Source organism: Ruditapes philippinarum, unplaced genomic scaffold (assembly GCF_026571515.1).
Source record: "Ruditapes philippinarum isolate M1 unplaced genomic scaffold, ASM2657151v2 ctg203_1_1_1_1, whole genome shotgun sequence".
Lineage (NCBI taxonomy): Eukaryota > Metazoa > Mollusca > Bivalvia > Venerida > Veneridae > Ruditapes > Ruditapes philippinarum.
This window is the reverse complement of record NW_026859499.1, coordinates 12,795-35,602: the sequence shown is the minus strand read 5'-3', so window position 1 is coordinate 35,602 and position 22,808 is coordinate 12,795. Positions and strand designations below refer to the sequence as shown.

The 22,808-nt window shown below is 33.7% G+C and overlaps 1 protein-coding gene across 1 annotated transcript in view; it reads right to left on the bottom strand.

Annotated features, from left to right (window-relative positions):
- Positions 1 to 230: 230 nt before the first annotated feature.
- The window catches only part of LOC132756714 (mucin-2-like), a 34,507-nt gene continuing 11,929 nt past the window's right edge, over positions 231 to 22,808 (bottom strand). The window contains exons 6-21 of the mRNA XM_060747843.1: positions 22,283 to 22,440; positions 18,905 to 19,043; positions 18,274 to 18,393; positions 17,219 to 17,379; positions 16,272 to 16,304; positions 15,378 to 15,552; positions 14,783 to 14,912; positions 13,958 to 14,164; positions 13,518 to 13,760; positions 12,722 to 12,888; positions 11,965 to 12,096; positions 11,457 to 11,571; positions 9,951 to 10,099; positions 5,463 to 5,607; positions 2,876 to 3,021; positions 231 to 2,176 (exon numbers count right to left, since the gene is read on the bottom strand). Of these exons, the coding sequence (XP_060603826.1) occupies positions 2,030 to 2,176; positions 2,876 to 3,021; positions 5,463 to 5,607; positions 9,951 to 10,099; positions 11,457 to 11,571; positions 11,965 to 12,096; positions 12,722 to 12,888; positions 13,518 to 13,760; positions 13,958 to 14,164; positions 14,783 to 14,912; positions 15,378 to 15,552; positions 16,272 to 16,304; positions 17,219 to 17,379; positions 18,274 to 18,393; positions 18,905 to 19,043; positions 22,283 to 22,440 (2,367 nt within the window). The 3' untranslated portion in view covers positions 231 to 2,029. The remainder of the gene's footprint in view (positions 2,177 to 2,875; positions 3,022 to 5,462; positions 5,608 to 9,950; positions 10,100 to 11,456; positions 11,572 to 11,964; positions 12,097 to 12,721; positions 12,889 to 13,517; positions 13,761 to 13,957; positions 14,165 to 14,782; positions 14,913 to 15,377; positions 15,553 to 16,271; positions 16,305 to 17,218; positions 17,380 to 18,273; positions 18,394 to 18,904; positions 19,044 to 22,282; positions 22,441 to 22,808) is intronic.

Genomic DNA, 22,808 nt, shown 5'->3' with positions numbered 1-22,808 from the left:
ATCCAAGTGAGTAAGAGAATTTCATACAAAGTGAGAAGATACTAAATATCTGTAGTGTCAGCCAATTTTGTCTATGACAGAAAATAAAAAGTGTACTAAAGCAAGCCAATGTCCCCAAAGGGGCTGCAGAGTTAAAATTTGAACTAACTTGGTTGTGATCAACTTGACCATGAAACAAATTATATACATGTTTCTAAACGTTAAAGCCAATTTTTTTTAACAAGAAGGCATTTATGGTTTTTATGTTAAATTCAAGTAGCACATTTGATACAGCCAAATTTGACTAAGGTACAGATTTTGGAGAGATTTATCACACAAAACAATGAACTGAATATCAAAGTTGTTTGCCTTGCTGTTTCAGAGGAGATTTTTATTTTTTTTCCGACATGATTCTATAACAAACAGAGTCACCCGGGAGGCAGGGTCAATGAATTACAAAGACTTAATAGAGAACATCTAGATCATGATGTTAATACAGTAATTTAACATGGGACTGATTGGCTACTAAAAAAAATATCATTTTTTTTTAATTTTTCGTGTATGAACCTTAGTAGACTCATTTGGCCCATTAGACAATGCTTCATACAACATACCTTAACTTAAAGGATTTTAAAATTTTCTATTTCAAAATCAATTTTCAACATCTGTGACCCAGGTTCAATATGAATGTATTCATTGAACAACTTTAGTTAACCGTCAAACAAAAAACATTCTCAGCAAGCTTTATCAACTTTGGTTCTGTTATTTCTGAATGATATTTGAAGCAATTGTAGACAACAGTCCATGACAGGTCACATGAGCAGTATGTGCTCTGATGAGCTATAAATAGTAACATGCAATGCTTAATCATTCATCTATTATGTCTTATTATTCCTCAGTTGACAATATACACTGCAATAGACAGTCAATCAAGAATATATATCAATAACAAAAAAACATTAATAAAAAATTCATACTGTATCTTTATACAGCCAAATATAAAACTTTTTGCATTCTTAAAACACATATAAATACAATCAAATTACGAGAAAATGTACATATAATATCATACTAAAATAAAAACATATCTAAAAGTAGTGATAGAAAATGTAAATTTCAAAGTACAATTCAAGCAAAATTTTAACTTTACTATAAACATCTTACATCACTAACTTCTAAATCTTATTAATTTGATATTGAACACCTCTCAAAACTATACCAAGACTTTCCATTCTTCACATTTTCAAATCATCTTACACAACAATGAAGTGGTAACATCCCAGCTGAACAAGAGGTGAAAGGTAAGTGTCCCTCCATGTTTTAACTTCATGCGTTAACATTCATATTGGTATTCCTGTAAGCCAGTAAGATAGATAGATAGATTCCTTACAAGATATAATTGTCTCTAGCAGTTTATTTCAACTCACTTAATTGAGAGAAGCTATTAATTTCAATTATTTCAACTCACTTAATTTAGTAGTAAGGGATTTCAAGTCAGCCATTGTTACCGCTCACTCAAATCAAATAAACTGTTACAAAAACCAGATTATTTCCCCATAAAGTCAGTCATAACCATTTGCAATTTTCACTTAAATCTGCAGTATTCATTATTTCATCCTACAACAACATGCTCACTGACTGTTTTCCTTAAAGCAGCACACCTCCAGATTCATGCTAATTTTCATGAACATTTTGTAAAGGTATTAAAAAATTAAATATTGTGAAGTGAACAAAGAAAGTAATTTACATATAGCAAACAGCACTTACATGTACAGTTCACTTAAATTACCAAAAACAGAGGTTAAAAAAATGTAAAAATAGCCGTTACTGCTTGACAAAATATCGTTACTGCTTGACAAAATATAGCGATAAATATTGCAAATGTCTTTAATCACACATAACGTCCATTATCACTTAATTTATATTTATACTTTTCTTAAAATCTTAGTACATTTTCTCAAGTTCAATATTCTTGAAATATTTTGGCTACAGCTTTAACATCCCAAAGATTGTTTATAATTCACAGTTTATTGCAAAAGTGAATGATGCATTATTTTGGAGGAGTGGGCGTTGTCCTCTTCTTGTTTTTAGGTTTCCCACCAAATGATATGTTAGGTTGTGTGGGTACAACAGGTTGTTTTAATATCTGGTGAAACTGAAGTTGTTGCTGGGGTCCTTGACTTGTATTCTTAAATGCCTGAAAAAAGCAAACATATGTTATACTATGGGCAACACATAAAAGCCTCAAATTTATAGTCTTTAATTTATGTACTGGAATGTTTTATAGAAAGAATACAAACTACAAAATAAGAATAGCAGTGACATAGTAGGGGCAGACATGACCTAACAGTTTAAGGTGCCGAACTTTCAACCTAAGCATTTCTGGATTTGATCCCTACTAGGGTCAAGGCCATCTTTCCTCAAATGGCTCCAGTAATGGATACCTCCACGGACAGGACTTGTAATTTGTTTCATAATCGAACAGAAGTATGATAAAATTGCTTAAAATACAAGTAACCCTAGAAAAATAAAACTCAAAAGGACTGGTAACCTCTGATATGATAAATATAAGCTGCTCTAACACGCACTATTTCTTTCGTAATATAGTTACTAACACACAAGATAATAAAGTGTGCATTAGTTTAAATGGATGATACATCTCCCTGAATTACAATACAAATATTGTAATTTAAAAAGTATTGCAAAAAGTGAATTTATTATATTTTGCTGACGATTTATTATCATAATTTATTTCCACATTTATAGAAATCATCAATTCAGAAGAAAAAAATATCTTCACTAAAATTACTTTAACTTTTCTCTATAAACTCAATCTTTCTATGAATTTAGAAAAAAAGTATTTAAACATAGGGGTTCAGTTTATGAAATCACTGACCTGTAGTTGAGCCTGGAACTGGGGTTGAAGCTGTACAAGTTGTTGATGTGTTAATGTTGTTGTAATACCACCTGCTGGCCCACCACTCTTACCCACAGGGATCTGTGATAACACATGCTGCCCTGGACCATGAGTAGGTAATATTGCTGAAATATAGAGCAACATAGCATTAAATAACTTATATAATACTAATGATAATAATGTTTATAATAATAATGTTTTCATCCTTTATCCTGATGGTCTGACAGCACAGATGTGTAAGCTATCATGGCTTTTTACTAATGGTTACCTCCCCTTCTACTCAAAAGGTTAATGCTACAAATGGTTAATGCTACAATCACTACTAAGTGTAACATTTACCTGTAGTAAAAGGTCCCTATATAGAAGTAGACAGTTTAACACCAACTTGGGTCAGGGTTTGATTTTGTAGTAAGTGTAACATTTACCTGTAGTAAGAGGTCCTTGTATAGAGGTAGACAGTGTAACACCAACTTGGGTGAGGGTTTGATTCTGTTGTAAGTGTTACATTTACCTGTAGTTAGAGGTCCCTGTATAGAGGTAGACAGTTTAACACCAACTTGGGTGAGGTTTTGATTCTGTTGTAAGTGTTACATTTACCTGTAGTTAGAGGTCCTTGTATAGAGGTAGACAGTGTAACACCAACTTGGGTGAGGGTTTGATTCTGTTGTAAGTATAACATTTACCTGTAGTAAGAGGTCCCTGTATAGAGGTAGACAGTGTAACACCAACTTGGGTGAGGGTTTGATTCTGTTGTAAGTGTAACATTTACCTGTAGTTAGAGGTCCTTGTATAGAGGTAGACAGTGTAACACCAACTTGGGTGAGGGTTTGATTCTGTTGTAAGTATAACATTTACCTGTAGTAAGAGGTCCTTGTATAGAGGTAGACAGTGTAACACCAACTTGGGTGAGGGTTTGACTCTGTTGTAAGTGTTACATTTACCTGTATAGTAAGAGGTCCTTGTATAGATGTAGACAGTTTAACACCAACTTGGGTGAGGGTTTGATTCTGTTCTAAGTGAAACATTTACCTGTAGTAAGAGTTCCCTGTATAGAGGTAGATGGTTTAACACCAACTTGGGTGAGGGTTTGACTCTGTTGTAAGTGTAACATATACCTGTAGTAAGAGGTCCCTGTATAGAGGTGGAGGGTTTAACACCAACTTGGGTGAGGGTTTGATTCTGTTGTAAGTGTAACATTTACCTGTAGTAAGAGGTCCCTGTATAGAGGTGGAGGGTTTAACACCAACTTGGGTGAGGGTTTGATTCTGTTGTAAGTGTAACATTTACCTGTAGTAAGAGGTCCTTGTATAGAGGTGGAGGGTTTAACACCAACTTGGGTGAGGGTTTGACTCTGTTGTAAGTGTTACATTTACCTGTAGTTAGAGGTCCTTGTATAGATGTGAAGGGTTTAACACTAACTTGGGTGAGGGTTTGACTCTGTTGTGTTACATTTACCTGTAGTAAGAGGTCCTTGTATAGATGTGGAGGGTTTAACACCAACTTGGGTGAGGGTTTGATTCTGTTGTAAGTGTAACATTTACCTGTAGTTAGAGGTCCTTGTATAGATGTGAAGGGTTTAACACCAACTTGGGTGAGGGTTTGACTCTGTTGTGTTACATTTACCTGTAGTAAGAGGTCCCTGTATAGAGGTAGAGGGTTTAACACCAACTTGGGTGAGGGTTTGACTCTGTTGTAAGTGTAACATTTACCTGTAGTAAGAGGTCCCTGTATAGAGGTGGAGGGTTTAACACCAACTTGGGTGAGGGTTTGATTCTGTTGTAAGTGTTACATTTACCTGTATAGTAAGAGGTCCTTGTATAGAGGTGGAGGGTTTAACACCAACTTTGGTGAGGGTTTGATTCTGTTGTAAGTGTAACATTTACCTGTAGTAAGAGGTCCTTGTATAGAGGTTGGGGGTTTAACACCAACTTGGGTTAGGGTTTGATTCTGTTGTAAGTGTAACATTTACCTGTAGTAAGAGGTCCCTGTATAGAGGTTGAGGGTTTAACACCAACTTGGGTGAGGTTTGATTCTGTTGTAAGTGTAACATTTACCTGTAGTAAGAGGTCCCTGTATAGAGGTAGACAGTGTAACACCAACTTGGGTGAGGGTTTGATTCTGTTGTAAGTGTAACATTTACCTGTAGTAAGAGGTCCTTGTATAGAGGTAGACAGTTTAACACCAACTTGGGTGAGGGTTTGACTCAGTTGTAAGTGTAACATTTACCTGTAGTAAGAGGTCCCTGCATAGAGATGGAGGGTTTAACACCAACTTGGGTGAGGGTTTGATTCTGTTGTGTATCATTTACCTGTAGTAAGAGGTCCCTGTATAGAGATGGAAGGTTTAACACCAACTTGGGTGAGGGTCTGACTCTGTTGTAAGTGTATCATTTACCTGTAATAAGAGGTCGCTGCATAGAGGAGGAAGGTTTAACACCAACTTCGGTGAGGGTTTGATTCTGTTGAAAGTGTATCATTTACCTGTAATAAGAGGTCCCTGTATAGAGATGGAAGGTTTAACACCAACTTGGGTGAGGGTTTGACTCTGTTGTAAGTGTAACATTTACCTGTAGTAAGAGGTCCCTGTATAGAGGTGGAGGGTTTAACACCAACTTGGGTGAGGGTTTGATTCTGTTGAAGACTGGTTCCTGCCTTCATTTGTTGTCGTGGTTGTTGCTGTAAGTTTACAAACTGAATGCCCTGCTGACCAAACTGAAATTTAGACAATTTATATACCTAATATCAACAAAAAAAGTGTATTACATAAAACTTATATAATGATGCGGTTTTATTTCTAGATGATTGAATATAGTTTAATTTACTTCAATCAGAGCTTAGAGTTTATAAAACAAGTTCACTTCCTTGACTGACATGTGCCAGATTCATGGCTTGGAACATATTTGTAACCTCACCATTTCTACTGACACTTTGGCAACTAAGATATATGTATCCATTAGTATGACCAATGAACTTACGTCTGTATGTCTTAGTATTAATATAGTTATGAACAAACAAGCACATTCGTTGAATTTATATCCACCGCCAAGTACTGGTTATTACTAACACAACAAATGGAGACATAAGACTTTATTTATATATTAATCATAACATAAACAGTAATATTCTTTGTACATGATAAAAATTCAGGGTAATAACAGAGGCCATAACTCTGTGTTAAAAAGTATAATCTGGACATGCCAATGAAATGCAAATTGCCTTTTTGTATTGATGGTTCCCATAACTAATTAAGGGCCATAACTCTGTATTGAAGGGTCGGACCTGAACAAGGAAAAGATATGCGCATCTCCTCTTGGTATCAATGGTTCCCATAAAGTTAAATTAAATTCCAGCCAGTTGTTGCAGAGAAATAGCACAGAAACGATTATTGCTCTATATGCATACTGCATAACTAATCAAGGCCCATAACTCTAAGCTGAAGGGTCTGACAGGGGCAAGATGACTATATGCTCATCTTCTATTGATACTGATTGTTTCCACAAAGTTTTCATGAATTCAAGCAAGAAGTTGCAGAGAAATAGTGCTGAAACGATAATTCCTCTATATGTATACTTCTTAACTAATCAAGGGCCATAACTCTGTGCTGAAGGGTCTGTCCGGAGCAAGGCAACAATATGTGCATCTCCTCTTGGTATTGATGGTTCCCATAAAGTTTCACTGAATTCCAGCCAGAGAAATAGCACGGAAAATATTATTGCTATAGATGCATACTGCATAACTATTAAAGGACCATAACTCTGTCTTGAAGGGTCGGACTGTAACAAGGCGATGATATGTGCATCTCATCTCGGTATTGATGGTTCCTATAAAGTTACATTTAATTCCAGACAGTAGTTGCTGAGAACTAGTGCGGAAACGAAATTCAGACAGGCTGATGGAAGGACAACGCCAATACAATATCCCCCTCCCGATTCCTTCGGTGGGGGATAACTAAGCAATATTTATTTATAAAATTTAATTTTTTTTAAGTCACACCTACTCTTTAAAGATTGTATGGTGACTTTCCAGCTTTACAGTTGGAGGAAGACCACAGGTACTTCTCAGTGTATTATATCAGGTCTAAGTAGGCAGCTGGGTAGAACCACTGACACTCAGTAAGCTAGCTGGATATATGAAAACACACACTATTAAGTAAAGGGCAAATACTACAAATACTGAATAAAGCCACAAAAAAACTAAGTACACATGCTGACCAACATTCTTGTAAACTTTCAGGCCTACAGGTCATAAACTTTTTGAGTTACATGTATGTGCAACACAAGTTAAATATTGCAAATATTTACTAAGTCAAGGGCAATAACTCTAACAAGAGCCCTGAGGTCGCTCACCTGTATATAGGCCCCCGAAGCAGTGCCAGTTTAAACCCCAGGGCTTTTATTTGAACAAACTCGGAATTAAGACATCCATTATGATGTTAAGTTTTTGCTATACACATATAAGGAAAAACAATGACCTTCTCCCTCCCCCCCCCATGCAGAGTTAATTTTAACCCAAGGGCTTTTATTTGAACAAACTTAGTAGACACCCATAAGAAGATGTTTCATGCTAAACATCTAAGCTCTAGCTCATTGGGTTTTTTAAAAGAAGATTTTTTAAGTTTTTACTATACACATATAGTTAAAAACAATGACACCCCTGGGACGTGGCCAGTTTTAACCCAAGGGCTTTTATTTGAACAAACTTTGTAGACACTTATTAGAAGATGTTTCATGCTTAATATCTAAACTCTAGCTATTTGGGTTTTTTCAAAGAAGATTTTTTAAGTTTTTGCTATACACATATAAGGAAATCAATGACCCCCGGGGCAGGGCCAATTTTGACCCCAGGGCTTTAATTTGAACAAACTTTGTAGACACTCACTAGAAGATGTTTCATGCTTAATATCTAAACTCTAGCTATTTGGGATTTTTTCAAAGAAGGTTTTTGAAGTTTTTGCTATACACATATAAGGCAAATCAATGACCCCCGGGGCTGGGCCAATTTTGACCCCAGGGCTTTTATTTGAACAAACTTAGTAGACACCCATTAGAACATGTTTTCATGCTAAATATCTTAGCTCTAGCTCTTTGAGTTCTTTAAAAGAAGATTTTTTAAGTTTTTACTATATGCATATAGGGAAAATCAATGACCCCCCTGGTGCGGGGCCAATTTTGACCCCAGGGCTTTTATTTGAACAAACTTGGTAGACACTCACTAGAAGATGTTTCATGCTAAATATCTTAGCTCTAGCTCTTTGGGTTCTTTAAAAGAAGATTTTTTAAGTTTTTACTATATGCATATAGGGAAAATCAATGACCCCCTGGGGCGGGGCCAATTTTGACCCCTGGGCTTTTATTTGAACAAACTTGGTAGACACTCATTAGAAGATGTTTCATGCCAAATATCTAAGATCTAGCTCTTTGGGTTCTTTAAAAGAAGATTTTTTTATGTTTTTTACTATATGCATATAGGGAAAATCAATGACCCCCCTGGGGCGGGGCCAATTTTGAACAAACTTGGTAGACACTCATTAGAAGATGTTTCATGCCAAATATCTAAGCTCTAGCTCTTTGGGTTCATTAAAAGAAGATATTAAAAGTTTTTTCTTTCGGTTGCCATGGCAACCAGAGTTCTGCATGGAATTAAATTCTTTGAACAATTTTTAAAGGTGACCACCAAAGGAACATTCCTGTGAAGTTTGGATGAAATTGGCTTAGTGGTTTATGAGGAGATGTCATTTGAAGCAAAAGTTCAAGGTCACTTTGTGACAGGTGAGCTAAAAATACTAAAAACATCCACATGAAAATACACAGGTGCACAACTACACATGCTGAGCAACATTCTTGTAAGGTTTCATGACCCTAGGTCAAATACTTTTTTAGTTACATGCAACACAAGTTGAAAATTGGAAAATTTTACTAAGTCAAGGGCAATAACTGGAAAAATACTAAAAACATCCACATGAAAATACCCAGGTGCACAACTACACATGCTGAGCAACATTCTTGAAAGGTTTCATGACCCTAGGTCAAATACTTTTTTAGTTACGTGCAAAACAAGTTGAAAATTGGAAATTTTTACTAAGTCAAGGGCAATAACTCTAAAAATACTAAAAATATCCACACGAATATACCCAGGTGCACAACTACACATGCTGAGCAACATTCTTGTAAGGTTTCATGACTCTAGGTCAAATACTTTTTTAGTTACGTGCAACACAAGTTGAAAATTGGAAATTTTTACTAAGTCAAGGGCAATAACTCGAAAAATACTAAAAAAATCCACACAAATATACCCAGGTGCACAACTACACAGGCTGAGCAACATTCTTGTAAGGTTTCATGACTCTAGGTCAAATATTTTTTGAGTTACGTGCAACACAAGTTGAAAATTGCAAAATTTTACTATTTCAAGGGCAATACCTCTAAAAATACTAATTATATCCACACAAAAATACCCAGGTGCACAACTACACATGCTGATCAACATTTCTGTAAGGTTTCATGACTTGGTCAAATATTTTTTGAGTTGCGTGCGACACAAGTTGAAAATTGGAAATTTTTACTAAGTCAAGGGCAATAACTCTAAAAATACCACATATATCCACATGAAAATACCCAGGTGCATAATTTCACATGCTGATCAACATTCCTGTAAGGTTTCATGAGTCTAGGTCAACTACTTTTTGAGTTATGTGCGACATAAAAAGGGAACGGACAGACAGGCGGAATGACGGACGGACAAGGGTAAATCTAAATCTTTAGTGAGGGCACAAAAATTTAAAGTCTCTGTGAGGTTTCTAATCACAGCAGAAAGGGGAAACTGATTCGACTTAGCAGTTTGCTAAAATCCTTTCACAATGTAATCAAGTACTTTCTTTGCTATAATCTGTGTCTCAAAGAACAGGCTTCTCACTTGGCCAGAGCTTTAACACTGCCACAAATACTTCTTTAAATACTCTACACTAATTATGACTTGATCCCTTTAAGGACTTCCTTTAAGGACTATATACTAATTTCTAAATCAATCAAGATCTGGGATATATAGTAACAACACACCTGTAGCTGGAGTGGTATGGATGAGGAACTTCTTATTGTCTGGTTGCCTGCTTTGAGACCAGCTGGTACGAGCTGAGTACCGGCCAAGTTAATTGGTACTGACAACATACTTGTTCCTGGTATGACATTACTGGACTGACTAATCACCCCTGTAAAATAAAAAGTAATACATTTCAAGAGATGAAAACAAAGCTTATAACTGTTAAAGTTTGAAATCTCATGAATGATGAAAATAATTAGTGAAATAATAAATAAAATTGAATTCTTTAAAGTATACTATATTTTTCACAACATGTATTTGAAACTTTTTAATGTCCATCAGTTTATTTTATTTCTTAGGTAACAATTTTTCTGTTCCCTTTATTGTGTGAATTTTAATTCTAACACTATTGGAATTTTTTCTATATAAGCAAAGAAGGCCCGAAGCGTGCATTATTCTACAACAATGCACTCGCCGTTCTTATTATCTCCCTGTGTATTTCCACATCAAGGGCGCCATTTTGTTTGAAAAATCTGATAAATAATAAACATTTTTTGTCGAATTTTGTTGTGAAAACTATCTAGAATGAAAGAAAATGGTCTAACTAAGAATATTAATCCGAACACCAATATCTTTAATTCACTCGTTAACGCTGTACTGACGTTTAAAGTGTTGTTTACGTGACGTCACAATGTAGCGCCAAACAGCACGTGCAAAACAATCAAATCGAGAACGATATTTCAATGTCGCAAAGAAGTTAAGTTTTACAATTATTTTACTTTTAATAATTTGTATTTCGCTTGAAAAATTATAGCGTAATGTTGTCAGTGAAATAAAATAAATAAACAAAATTTATTAACGTTTTCAAAATTCGTTATTCTCAAAATGTTTCTACACAGGGTAGATTAAACGACAGTTTTTTTCAACCCACTGGAACAGCCTTTAAAGAACGTTTCTATTGCAAACTCTGAGGCGAAAACAAATTTAACCACCAAACATAAAGTCCAACTTTATAATGATAATTATATTTTTTCTTGACGTGTTAGAATGGAAATAGATATTAATTCTTCATGCATTATTGTATAATAATGCACAATTTTCGTTCAAATGCTTTGTAATTAATCACTCAGGCCTATCGGCCTTCGTGATTATATTACTACGCATTTGAACTCAAACCGTGCATTATTCTACAACAATGCACTCAGAATTGATACATTGTATCTATTACCTAAGCAACTTACACTTGTAAAATGACTTAACAGAATGCCATGTCTTGAACCCACAGTGATGACAGATGGTGAACTCATAAAACAACTGTCAAGCTTCATAAATGGAAAACACAGAAAGAATCTTTTCATAATATTATTTTACATCTGAGTAAAACCACCAACACTTCATATAAGCTAGCTTGTTAGCTACATGTACCTCTTATATGTACATGTAGGTAAGGTTAGAAATTCTAAGCTCGTTAGCAACTGTAGTTACCACCTGAGTTACCATGACGATTATATACATGTATATATTACCTGTGACAATATGTGATGTAGTAGCTACAGCATGAGACAGTGCTGATGATTGAGTTACCATGGAAACAACAGTTGATTGACTAGGATTCACAGACATCACTGTTGTTACACCGCTCTGGAAATACAACAACAAATAAATACACTCTTATCACATACAAGGTTTTAATATTTGCTTTATTATCCATGAAAACTCAACACATGAGGAAACCTAGAATTCTGTTAAAACCGAGTAGATTCTAAAAATGTAGTATCAAGTTTAAGAATCAGCCTCTTCATAATGACAACACAACATTTCCTATGCATACTTCAGATAGTAAGTTATTGATGGTTAAAAAATTTTCATAATGGTGCCGCAACAACATACTTTTTGCTTCTATACAGAGTAATGTCATACTTTTTGTTTTCATAGTCATTTAATACTTTTTGTTTCTATACATAGTCAAACTTTTTGTTTCTATAATAGTCACATATAAATCCACATATACAAGACACAAGGTACAATACTTACAGGTGTATTAGAAGATGAGGAACCGCCAGAAGAAACTCCTAGAATTCCTTGTTGATTCTGTAACAAGGCCGAGTTAGTGTTTATCATACTGATAGGTACTGCTATACTTCCTCCAGGTAAAGACAGGGATACCTGTTGTCATCGAAACAATACATTTATTTATTCAATTTATTTATTTATTGAAATAAACATGTTGCAGCAAACATAAGCAAGTTCATGCCTTTCTCTGAAATAGGTCAGTATCTTATGATTACTTATCCTCACAAGTGTTTTAACAGTCTAGGCATGGACACAGGCCCCTCCAAAAAAGTGTAGTGTATTAATCATAAAGAATCCCATAAACACTAAATATGTTTAAACCTTGACTATACAATATTAGCGTAATGGACTACTGCTGCTTCAACTCTGGAACTGAATATTACAAGTGTAAGGTATTTCAATGATAAAAGGTGACAGCAAATCATACAGATTAAGTGTATACATAACAACATTCAGCATAAACTGAATTACATGATACATTAACTGAATTAACTGATATAATGTTATAATTATAATTTGATAAAACTGTGTTACAACACTTGTACACCGACAGCATGCTTCACTTTTCTCAGTGCTAGATAGAACAATTAAAGGAATGTTTAAAAAGAGGTTATAGCTTTCAAAACCTTTGTTTTAGAATAATTTTACGTTCATGGCAATACTTCCTTCTTATCTTTCTTTGAAAAGTCGTACTAATAACAAGACTATAATTGTATACCTGCATGTTTTGTAGTCCCTGTAGATTGGCAATGTTCATACCCGGCAGGCCAGTGAGATTCTGTATGTTAATGTTAGGTGGTATACCTGTTATGTTGGCAATGTTGATATTGGCCACACCCTGTGGCTGATGACTGATGCTCGTTGATACTGATGTATTACCTTCACCTATACACATAAAACATTGGGGAAAATAAATAAATAATCATGATAATGCAATTCAAAACAACACAGTAAGACTCTTCAAAGCAATTTGCCTTTCGTTTAAGTAATTTTTTCTCTTTTAATTTTTATATTAAGGAATGTTTTTTTTCTATGCTGGGATAGAGACTAATGTAGTTGCATGAAAGGACAAAAAAATCAGCCAAAACAAAAAATAACAAATGATATCTATTATTACAAACAATAACATTATTGAGACTTGAAAGAAATATCTGGTTGAAGCTTCAGTACTTAAGTTTACAATATCTTCTGGAAAAAACAAAACAAATAAATACCTTTGCTTTCCTTGGTTTCTACATAGAAATATATTCTCATTAACTTTCAAATTTAATTTACCAGAGGAAGACAGTGGATTCTCCTCATTACAATAGTTTCAGGCATCTGAGTAGAATCACCAACATTTCATAAACTGGATAGATTAAACAACATGAAAGATTCTATTCTTTTCTTTTTTATTTCCAATCACTGACAGTGACGGTTAATTAATTTAGTAAGTGAACTTAACCACTTAGCTTGGGAAATTTTTGTGAAAGAAATGGAATAGGAAAGGAATTGTACAAAGTAGATAAACTCACCTTGTACTATACTAGAAACATTAGCCTGGTGTGTTGTTTGTGCCATATGGTGTATGGTGGAGGACTCTGCTGTAAGGCTTGACTTCCTCACCAAGCCTGTGTTCTGTGGAGGAGGGGATACAATGGAGGGTGGAGGTGTGGGTGTTGGGGTATGTGTAGGTGTTCTTGTGCTAACTGCTTGTTGCTGGGGTAACATCTGAACTCCACCAGCACTTGCTGATGGTGGGCTGCCAAATAGTTGTGCTACAGAAGAGGTTAAATAATTTGTGAAAGCTTTACAATTATGATATAATTATTTCAACAAAATAAACATTTTATGTAAATCTTTCTTAACAAGTTAGTATTTATCTTAATTTCTTAATAAAAGCTTTATTCATATTGTACATGAAAGCTAAGAAATGATTATTGTAAAGCATGGGCAATATTGCCACAACATTTACCAATAGGAGGCTGTGAGGTGACAGGACTAGCTGTTGGTGTGTTGTTTCTGGAAGCTATACTGGTGTGTATTCCAAGCTGTTTCAACCTCTGAGAAGCAGACTGTGACTGGCTAGCTTGCTGTAATCTCTGTGTCGCTAATGGTGATTGGTTGATGGATGAAGACTGCATGTTAAGTTGAATCTGATTGGCTGCCTGACTAGATGTACCTGCAATATTTATAAACAAATACCATTTTGAAGAACTTCAAGAGTTTTAGTTACCAATGTTGTATGTGTCTCAATAACAGTTATGTAACTTAGTATTACATATAAAACACAAACACACAAACTTCCATCTGAAACATCATAATTTCTTTAAGTAAAATAATTGAAGTAGTAAACCCAAAATCAGTAAAGGGCAAGTCAGAGACTGTAACTTTTCAACCATGATGGCCAAATGCAGTTTACAATGGTAAATAAAACACTTTACATTACCATGAAAACAGATAAAGCAAAGTTATACAGGAGACAGTTTTGTTTAATACTTTGTTTATTTACACTCTGTTGTTGCAATAAATTTTATTCCTCCTAATTTTAATTGACAATGGTGAACAATCCAGAAATATGTTATATATCATATTTCAGTGGGACTAATACAGAGATTTTTCTTTGCTCAAAAAGACACATCAGGCTTTTTGGCAGAGAGAAAGTGTGAATCATTAGTACACCTAACTTAAACTTATGTCTAACTTTAAAAACTTATTTCTGAAGTTGAAGTAGTGAAGGATCAAACTTGTGACCCCTTAATATAACCGGATATATGAGACATAAATGTACATAACCTACCTGCTTGCTGGATCTGCTGTGCAGCCTGGGCTGTACCTAAGGTAGGACCTATAGACAATGATAACTGTATAGGCATAGATCTCTTTAAACTACCTAGACTCATAGTAGCACTTTGAGATAACTCAACAGCCTGAAACATTAAACATGATCATATATATATCAAATATTTAAGTTTATAAGCCAGGTCTATGACCACTTCCATTCAAAGCAACTTGTTCCCACTTTTAACAGAACTCTTAAGTCAATCTCATACAATACTCTGATTACTTATGATGCATACCAACTTGTGTTTTTGACCATCATACTATTAAATTTTTGACAGTTCTCTTTTTAAAAGGCCACATTGTTTGTGCAAAAAATAAATGATTTTGAAATAATAAAGGTATAAACAAGCTTTGTATTTTCTTTGTTTAACTGTTCAACACTAATATATTGCGTTTAAATGTCTAATGCAAACAAGGTTGAGAATGTTCACTAATGCTATAAGGGAAGAGGTCTACCAAATCAGGAATCATTAATGGGTTTTAAAGCCATAAATGTTTATATCATTAAAATGATATTAAGACATGTTTACATCATTATTTGTTAATTTTACCTGTGCAGCAGTAGATACAGGTTTGGTAGCAGTTTGGTTTACTGTTGCTGTGGCAATGGTTGTTGGTGTTGTCTGTGTACAGGTTACTATAGGAGCCTGACCCGGTCTCTGTGTGGTGATCTTAACAGCCCTTCGACCTTCCTCTGTAAATATCTCCCGAAACTGATCTAAATATCTGCAGTACAAAATATAAACTAATAAATACCTGCACTATACTATACATAAATACCTTTTATTTTAAATCATCAATGTAATTAATGCTTTTGCACCATGTGATCTTCCAATATAAATAAATTTTGAATCCAATCTTATCAATTTAGGCTAATTTTCATTCTGAAAGTCCAAAAGTTAAAAATCAAATCCATATTGCACTCTAAATAGCCTTCTTTTCATTTTCTAGATCCAAAAAAATCCATATCAAATCCATATTGTACTTAAAGTAACTAAGTTCTGTGAACATGTAAAAAAATAGTGGTGGTGTGAAATAAAGAGGTAATTATGAATTACTGAATACAATACTGATTCTATAGGACTCATTACACAGCTAAAAAATCTATATTTAATACACCCTGTTCCATTATAGGTTTTACAGCTGTGTACACATTGTATGACCTATATTAAACTATCATGATGGTCAACTAGTTCTAGCAATTTAAACTGTATTGCATGAAATAATCAGCCTTTCATTGTATTGTCAATATGGTGTAATCAATTTGAAAGATTTAAAAAACAAAAAACAAAAAATTAATCCGAGACATTCTAGTGATACATGATATGATACTTACTCATGTATCTATGGCAACCAATTCAACTTCAAATAAAAACAAATATCTTAAAAACAGATATTACCTAGGATGAAAGTACTTTACAAACATATACTACCATCAAACTTACTTTTTGACTGAATCTTTATTTCCAAGCAGAAATCTGAAGAAAACAAAAGAGAATTGTCAAATATTTTTAATGCAAGTATTAACAGAGAACAATGTTTAAATGGCAAACATTTAAAGGGTTTAAAGCTCCACCTAATGAAATATATTAATAAAATTTATAGACAGTATAATTATGTTGATTTCTCAAATATTATATTTGACTTCCTGACGTGTTTTGAACATTGATTGTCTCTTGTTATATAAAATATGAAGAAACTATTGGAAATGTCTTCAAAACAATAATGAATTAAACTGGCATTAGAAGCAAATAAAAATTACAACCTTTTTACAAATATAAGCAAACAATTACCTAGAAAATTTCAACAATTTATTCACAAATTAAGGTCATTCCAGGTGCAAGGTCTTATTTCAAAATGTACTTTTGCTTAAGATGTTAAAGGTCATTATTTAAGCTGAAAAGACAAACTAACCCAACAACAATAACATTCCTCACAATCTTTAAAGATCCTGTAACACATTTTTTTCATGGTTTATTTCATAGATATGATGCTCAAATTAAAATTTGTCAATACTGTAAGTTCCAATAAGCATTATTTATAAAGATATTACCGAATTTAACATTTAATGTAAATAAAGGGAGGTAATTAGAAATTTATTTTCTATAAATTCTAAGCCAAAGTTTCCAATAAGAAATGAATACATATAATTTATTGATTAAATATTATGTGCACAAATATTTGCAGTACACATTTTACATATTCTTCGATGTTTGAAAATTGTTTTATTTGCATAATTTATACATATGTAATTTTTTGCAAGTATGGTATACACACAGTAGCAACATCAATCACAAAACATACAAAATCTTTAAGTAGTGGTGTCATAAAAATATCTGCATTTCTTGAAAAAATGACTGACAGTCATCAATAGTCACATAAATTATTTTACCTGCAGGTAGCTCCCTTAGATTTCTCCTCTATGTAGTCATGATCGAGGTAGAGTTCACCTAGATGAGCATCATCACCAGGACGATGGTAAATGGTCAGTTTAGCCAGTAACTTCTTATCCTGCATACCATCTCTCTCTAATACATGCTCTTCTACTAGATTCTGTATAACAGTACATACTTACTTCAAATCTTCTTTATCAAAAGATGAAATGAGCCACGTCACAACAAAACCAACATAGTGCATCCGCGCAGTCTGATCAGGATCCATGCTGTTCGCTATCAGTTTCTCTACTTGGAATAGGGCTGGTTAGCGAACAGCATGGATCCTGATTAGACTGCGCGGATGTGCAGGCTGGTCTGGATCCATGCTGGTCGCAAACGCACTATGTTGGTTTTGTTGTAATGCGGCTCAAATTATAATCATAAGAAAAGTTGACTTACAAGAATAAAAATGACCTGTACCTGTCATCTACATAATTATGTAAAATAAAAAATTTACAATGAGACATTGTTGATTTCATTGAACATATGAAAACCTTACACCAGATGCCAGTACAGACCCATATATCTACTTTGAGGGTAACTGTATACAGCAGTAACAAGGCTCTGCTAAGTTTCTGCTAAACAGTTACCCAATGAAAGATACTCACATCTGTAATGACAGTTGGTGTTTGATTCTTTTTATTGCATATTACATATTAATCATGGGATTAGTACTTTCATTCAGTACTTTTTTCTTAAAGAAGCACTTAATATGAAAGTACAGCTTCATTCATAACAGAAAACTGATGTCATCCTTAGAACACTATTCATTCATTGATATGCAAGAAAATAAAAGGACACCATGGCTGTGACTAGAAACAACAAACTTCACTGAAACTATTTGTCATCATAACTGAGTTTCAAGTTACATTGCCAGACCTCAGTTTTGTTGATCAAGAAACTTTCATTTAAATTGGAATAAAACAACAAACAAATATCTCAATATTTTATAAATACTATGATACATCAACTATTACAATTATTATAATAATTATTATAATAAAACATTTACCAAGGTGTTGTCTTTAACACTGTTTTTCTCTGGTTTTTCCATGATTTTAGCAAACCTCTCCACATCCACACTTTCTGGTGCTGATAATATTACAGGACTTTGTTTCCAGTAGTCAACTGCCTGTAAAAGATAAAATTTTAGATTACAATTTGAAGTTTTATTTAAAGCATATAACAACATATTACTCAAAAGAAACATTATTTATAATTAAAGAACAGCATCACTGTCAATTCATCTGTTTCAATTAACAATCTATTTCAAATTTAAAGATTACTTCCCTTTACATAGACAACAAATGAAGCAAACCATGACTAGGATTATTGTGATACAGATTAGAAAAGACACACACAATCATAATGTTAATATTTTCCTAAGTCTTTTTTGAAGTTATAACAGTCTGGTAGTGATAGATCCCTACTCTGATCTTTTATTTGAAAAACAATAGATTTTAACATATATATATATAAAAATCCACTTATTCAATCTGAAAAGATAAGGGTCATGTAGGGATCTATGCCTTCAAGAATTAAGCAGTTTGTAGAATATATTAAACAGCAGAGATATGCAAACTGGCCTGCTTTCATCTTTACTTATATGCATAAATAAAGCATTTATCTCTTATAAAACTTACAGATTTTCCAAATTTACTGCTCGTCTTTTTATCCTTCTTTTTACTGATGAAATCATGAAGTTTGAGTTCACTTGGTGCACTACATGCAGCAAATTTTCGCTTCCTGTTGGCAGCAGACTGGTTATACTTCTTTACATACCTATATACATTGTTAATATAGTTCTTTACATAATTATATACATTGTAAATATAGCTCTTTACGTAACTATAAACATTGTAAATATACTTCTTTACATACCTACATACATTGTAAATATAGAAGATACTAAGCTTATGAGGAAAATCGCAGTTGCCCATCCATGCATTATTTCAGGCATGTACCTGCACCTGAGTAAAACCACCAACGGCCAAACAGGCTAGTTTTAACAGTAGTAATTTTTGTAAACTAAAGATTAAAAGTAGTAAAGAATTTTGGGATCAACTCAAACCTTTTCAGAGGGGGTGTTTTTGTTTTTCCCCATACCCGTTCCCCGGTTTGCCCCTGTACCACAGTGGGGTGGATCGAGGGAAAGGGGCCCCTGTAGCCAGAAGTAACTTTCTCTCCCAAAAAAAAAATCTTCCCGTTCCATACATTTCCCAATTTGTTAAATTTTGATATCCTTAAAAAGTTTCCCAACAATTTATAAACATAAACATTGTACCATAAAATATTCAAATATATCTATAATATTTTCTTTCTTCACTTTGTTATTGTTTATATTAATCTTAATAATAATAATTGATAACAATCACTTTTTTAAAAATTATTCTCCCACATTCCACTGCAAATCTACATGTACATACTCCCCCACCTACACCTAAATGGTGGTAGCATAAAAATCTAGGTAACTTAAATCTGGCAACTGAATATAATAATTAGTATAGACTAAAAACAAGAGCTGTCACAGGAGACAGTGAAGCTCAACTAATAAAATACTGGACACAGTAAGGAAGACAAAACTATGAACGAAAAATCAATTATGTATAATTATATATTATGTTATACAGTGGAGCCTTGCTAATCCGAACCCTTCTAATCCGGAATCCTTTCTTATCCGAACGAAGTGTCCAGTCCCAATTTTATTCGTTTTATTTTCAATATTAAAAAACCTTTCGGATCCGGAACCTGTCTACTCCGAATTCCGGACAATTTTTTCAATTTTTGTTCTTATTTAACTCTAAAATTTACCTCTCGGATCCGAACAGATTTTGCCAAATGTCACACCTTCATTCTAAATAACAAATAATCACACATCTTGCAGGTGTAAACGTACACCAAACTGATGTGTTATTTCACTTGATTAATGGGTGAAACGTATGATCTGCGAAGGTGTGAAAATTACACTTAGCTTGCCTTCATATCTTCTATAATTGCTTAACCCATTACTTCATATACACGCCTTTTAACGCCTTTTTCACCCCCCCCCCCCCTTTTGTTGTCTCAAATGATGAAAAAATGCCTTATTTAGGCCCCAAACACTTGTTTTTGTTTGAGAAATGTTGTTAAAAAAAGTGACCTCTTTTTCGGCTCGGCCCCCCAACCAAAAGATACATCAGGGGGTTGCCAGAAGGGGGATGTGCCCCCTTCTATTTGGGGGGGTTTGAAGGGGGGCGGAGTCCCCCTCATCGCCAAGAAAATTTTGGACTTGTGAGAGGCTGTAAATGACCCCAGATTGATCATAAGGTAACGTGTAACCAACGCTGAAAAGCATTTGACTCTATCTCAATCCATTGAGAAGTTGCAGCACTTTGAAATCAATTTTGATGGAAAAAATCAACGCAAAATAGTGATTTTTGGCAATTTTGAGATGTCCCCTCGTTGCCATGGTAACAGAAAATTTAAGCCTGAGCATGTTGTTGCAAGAGCAATGGTCCAGGCAACATTTGTGCCAAGTTTGATTAGTGTTGAAGCAGTTTTTATAGTATTATAGCAATTTGAACTTGTAACGGGAGACTTTTCAATGAAAACAGCCATTTTTCACAAAATGCTCATGAAGCAATGTGTTAATTGGTTGTTTTTCGCCACCTTCAATAACTATTTTGATACAATGCAATAAAAATATCTTTAAATCCTTTGTAATGGATTCAATGAAACGTGATTAAGCAATGAAAATTAATAGAAACTGTCAGTGAATTCGGATAGTCGCTGAATCGAATAAGAGTAAACAACAATTGACAAATGCTGGTACGAATATTTAATTATGTCTCCACCTCCTGTTTTACATCGTAGGTTAACTTACCCTTGAGGACATAATATTTTTTTGCTTATTTATTTATTTTTATTTCTTTATTTTTGTATTCACATGTATTAGAATGAATGATAAGAGACTGCAAAAATAAAATATCTAAATTGCAATTTCAAATGCATTCCAGTTTTCTTTCCCTAAATTTTTTTGCAAATACATGTAACATGAAAAAATATGTAAAAGAACCTTCTAATTCGGAAACCTTTCTAATCCGGAAACCTTTCTAATCCGAACTTTTCTTCTGGTCCGGACGAGTTCGGATTAGACAGGTTCCACTGTAGTAAAAAAATAACATTGTTAACATAAATTCAAAGATCAAGGGGAATAATTCTGGAAATAGTCACGCTAGAGTTATGAACCTTGTCACAAAACGTGTGTAATGATAAGAAATATATATTTGAAGTTTGAAGTAGATAACTTAAAAAGTAAAGAAGTTTTAATATTTCTTAAAAAAAATCCTAAGTTCAAAGAGAGATACATCTGTAAATATTGCTTCAAGAGTAATGAACCTTTTCACATAAAATGTAATTGATGATTAGGAATAAGTATTTGAAGTTTAAGGTAGATACCTTTAATACTAAAAAAGTTATAGTAAAAAATAACATTTTTCAAGTAAAAAAATTGATGGCGAGATACTTCTTGCAATATTGGTGCTAGAGTTATGAACCTTGTCACAAAACATGTGGTTAATGATAAGGTACATATATTTGAAGTATGAAGTTGATCTCTTAAGAAATAAAGAAGTTACAGTAAAATATAGTATTTTTTAAGGAAAATTCTAAGTTCAAGGGGAGATAAATCTAAAAATATTGGTGCTAGAGTTATGAACCTTGCCACATAAGATGTGGTTGATGATATGGAACATATATTTGAAGCTGATAACTTAAGAAATGACAAAGTTATAGTGAAAACTATTTAACTGCACCAAAATTTAATCTGGAAGCGGACGCCGGGGTGAGTAGGACAGCTCTCCATATACTATGTATAGTTGAGCTTATGATAAATGTACACATTTTGTTTTCAATTTAAGATACAGATAGAGGCCATTGTTACCTGTGTATTTGGTTTAAGGAGAGCATATTGCATATCAAACGTTCCATTACCTGTGTATTTGGTTTAAGGAGAGCATATTGCATATCAAATGTTCCATTACCTGTGTATTTGGTTTAAGGAGAACATATTGCATATCAAATGTTCCATTACCTGTGTATTTGGTTTAAGGAGAACATATTGCATATCAAATGTTCCATTAGTAGCACGTCTGAAATCTCTCACCTCCACTATCACACAACCATTGTAGAAAACATTCACCTAAAATATTTTAAACTAAAAAATAAATATATTTATATGCAAAGAATTCATATCTGGCACTTTCAAACAAGAAAATATTCAACATCGTTTATATTATTGGGTGTATATTATTGTAAATAATGTATTTATGTTCCGTTTTTATGCCACAGTGTCACTGTTAAGGACATATGTCAACATAATAGTACATTAAGAAGCCACACTAAGCATTACTTTATTCACAATACTAGGCATCTACAGAGAAAAACAAACATTCTGTAAGATTGCCATAACATGTCAAATGATGTTACTTACACTGAAAAGCATAAACAAACTTGTTTTTTTTTGTTTGTTTGTTGGTTTAAGGGATTTAAAGGAGAATTTCAGTCACC